At 54.8% G+C, this 3,362-nt stretch overlaps 1 protein-coding gene across 2 annotated transcripts in view; it reads right to left on the bottom strand.

The window, feature by feature from the left end:
* Nucleotides 1-853: 853 nt before the first annotated feature.
* NHLH2 (nescient helix-loop-helix 2) overlaps nt 854-3,362 on the bottom strand; it is a 28,495-nt gene continuing 25,986 nt past the window's right edge. For both annotated transcript variants that reach the window (XM_080392556.1, XM_080392557.1), the window contains one exon: nt 854-1,389. In XM_080392556.1, coding sequence (XP_080248682.1) covers nt 929-1,369 — 441 coding nt within the window. In that variant the 5' untranslated portion in view covers nt 1,370-1,389 and the 3' untranslated portion in view covers nt 854-928. The remainder of the gene's footprint in view (nt 1,390-3,362) is intronic.

Raw genomic sequence — 3,362 nt, 5'->3', positions numbered from 1 at the left:
TTTTTTCTTCTTCTCTTTCGTCCCTAGAATGCGCTTCTTGTTTTAAGAGATTCACAGCAAAGAACATGAAATATTTTCAGGTTATAGAATTTTTTTGGTTGTCACAAAGGAAAGCAGTCCTGGATTTACTTTTCTTTCTTTTTTTTTTTTTTTCTTTTTTAGGAAAAATTTCCTTTCCTAAAAATATACCACACACATACACGCCCACGCTCACTCCCACACACATGCATGTATACACACACGCACATATACACCCACAAAGAAACTACTTCCCTTATAAACGATTTGCAAAGTACTTTTCAGACGTAACTATAGATCAGAATAACAACAAGTTTTAAAAAAACTCTCCTAGTTAAGTGCTAGTGGTTGTCGATCCCACACGAGAAAAAAAAGAAAAAAGGTCGAGAACGAATGCCTTGATATATATAAAATATACTTATAAACAGGGAGGAAGGGGAGGTTTGTCGTACACAAGTGCAATATAATAGGAGGGGAAAATAAATTAAAATAAGAAAAAGGAAAAGGAACACTGTCTCGATCCCAACGAACACTCATAAAGTTAAACGTAATATTCCACAGGAGAAAGTGTAAACACCCGACTATAGAAACCAATTGGCACAAAGTATCCAAAGTAAAATCGCCGCCACTCTGAAAAATAAATAAATCTTGAAAAAAATAAATTGTCGACTCCTTCTACCATAAATAAAAAATAGTTATTTTTAACTGCACCCATGGGTCACACGTTTAAGGTCACAAGTAGATGTTTTTGGATATATATATAAAGGGGCACTTGACAGCCTGAAGAGACGATCCGGTTTTACGCGTCGCTCCGAAAAACGGGGCTCCCGGGGGGAGGGGGGGGGGGGGGGAGGGGGGGAGTGGGGGCAGCGCCGGGGGGCGCGGGGGGTCCGGGGGTCCGTCGGCCCGGCTACACGTCCAGGACGTGGTTGAGATAGGAGATGTAGCAGATGGCGAGGCGCAGGATCTCGATCTTGGAGAGCTTCTTGTCGGGGGGCAGCGTGGGCAGCAGCTTGCGCAGCTCGGCGAAGGCCAGGTTGAAGGCCTCCACGCGGATGCGCTCACGCGTGGCGTGGGCCGAGCGGTACTTGGCCGTGGCGCGGCGGCGCCGCCGCTTCTCCTCCCGGCTGAGCGGCGGCGGGTGCAGCCCGGGCCGCCCCCCGCCCCGGCCCTCCCCGCCGCCGCCGCCGCCGCCGCCGCCCCGGCCCTCGCCGCCGCCGCCCTCGGCCGGCTCCGGGTCGGAAACGCAGCAGCTGAGCGCCTGGGGGTCCGCGCCGCCCAGCGACTCCGGGTCGGAGGGCGCCGACGAGGGGTGGTCGGAGTCGGCGGCTTGGTCCGGGCTCAGCATCATCTTGGAGGGGGCGGAGGAGCCTTCCCGGGACAGAAGCAGAGAGAACGGGTCAGCGCCCCGGCACCGGGAGGGTGGCGGGGGCAGGGGTCGCGGGCGGGGAGGGGGGACGCGTGGGTGCCCGGTCCCTGCCGCCGGCGGCTGCCGCAGCCCCGCTCCGCCCGACCGGGGGAGCCGCGCCGGGCAGCGCCGGTGGGAGCGGCGCCGGGCCGGAGGGTGCCCCGGCATCCACCGTCCTGCTGCCAGCGCTTGACAGCAGCTCCGGCGGAACACCCTTCCTCCCATTATTCCCCGTGCTTGCTTGGGTGTACCAACAGGCCGGGAAAGCAATAAAATAATATATAGATACATATATTTTTCCAACCAAGCTAATATCCAGTGGCTCGGTATTAGGTCGATCTATTTGCTTTTAATCCCAATTTTAATACCGTCTTTCCCCCCCTGCCAATCTCTGCTTAACCGTTTCTCTTTCCGTAACGCTCAATGGGATCCGGGCTACAGGCGTGATGCTTTTAAACATACAGGCATGATATTATTAAATATACAGACATGATGCCTTTAAATATACAGCTCCAGGCTACCCAAACGTAACAAGGCCAGTGGGGAAATTTATTTTCCCAATCAAAACTTCGGATCTGATGTACCTGCTGGGCTTTTCCCCCGCTGTTTTCTTTGCGCTCCTTCTGTTTTCTCTTTTTTTTTTTTTCCCCTGTTTTTTTTTTCTCCCCCCCCCCCCCCCTTCCCTCTGCTAATTGTGCGGATAGCGATTCGCCAGCTACCGAAAGGGGATGTTTCAAGAATCTCCGTTTTTTTAAGCGTGGGATTCAAAGAGAAACAAAACCCCAAAGCAGCGGCCGAACTTTTCCAATTCCTTTAAATTTTCCCTCCTCTCCCCTCCCTGCGCGAAAAAGGGGGGGGGGGGGGGGGGGGGGCTGGGCCGGGGGGGGGGAGGGGGGAGGCTAACTAAATAAATAAATGCGGACGTGCCTTTCAAAAGAAAATTGAATCGTATCTTCTTGCGGCCTCACAGAGCACCATCTGTCATGTAGACAGCAATACAAATCCGAGCGCGGCCGCGGACATGCCGGCATGTAATAAAACAATACATCAGGCAAGTAGTGAATAACCTTGGGCGCAAACTGCGTGTGCACGGCTGGGGTGTCGAGCGAGCTGGGGAGCCAGCCCGAGGGAGGAGGCAGCCCCCTTCCCTTCCCCCCGGGTCAGATTGCCAGGTATTTCCACGTAAAGTTTCCGGGATCCGCTCGGATCTGAGGTCCGGTTGGGAAAAATAAATTTAAAGCAACGATAATAATAATACTAATAGTAATAGTTACAGTGATGATGCCGAGCCATTAAGCGGCGGGCAGGGGGACAGGTCCCGGCAGGGCTGGAGCCAAGACCCTCCCCACGGGGGGAGCCGCGGACACGCGTGTCGGGCTCGGCGCTGCCGGGGGAAAGGCCTGGGGAGGGGGAGAGGGGAGTGTGGCTGCCCTGGGAAGGGGCCGCCGCTCGCCAGCGCCATCGGAAACGTTTCCTTTCCTAGATTTAATCGGGAGCGTTCATCAGGCCCACAAGGCAGGGGCAGGGATAAACCCGGGCAGCGCGGCTAGGTACCCGCGACCTCTGCAACAAACCCAGGAACGGGGCAGGTTTAGAAGCCCCTTTCCGCTGTGATGCCGGCGAGGGGGGGTGCGGAGGGGCACGAACGGAGGGAGGGTTTGCAGGGAGCCTGGAGGAAAACGGGCAATTACAGAGGTGGTTCCTGGAGAAAGTTGCTTAAAGGTTTCTCTCCGGTGTGTGTTGAATTTTCCCGTTTGTTTGAGGTTTATCCATCCGGTGGGTTTTGGCGAGCTGAGCCGGAAAGAGGCTTTTTCCCCCCCCTCCTTTCTTTCTTTCTTTCTATTCCCCCCCCCCCCCCCCCCCCCCCCCCCCATTTCATAAAGCCATGCCCGTGCTACCTGGAAAAGGGGTATAGTATATTGTTAAGGCTGCTTAC

The sequence above is a fragment of the Falco punctatus genome, assembly GCF_963210335.1.
Source record: "Falco punctatus genome assembly, chromosome: 6".
NCBI classification, from domain to species: Eukaryota; Metazoa; Chordata; class Aves; order Falconiformes; family Falconidae; genus Falco; species Falco punctatus.
This window is presented reverse-complemented; position numbering and strand designations above follow the sequence as displayed.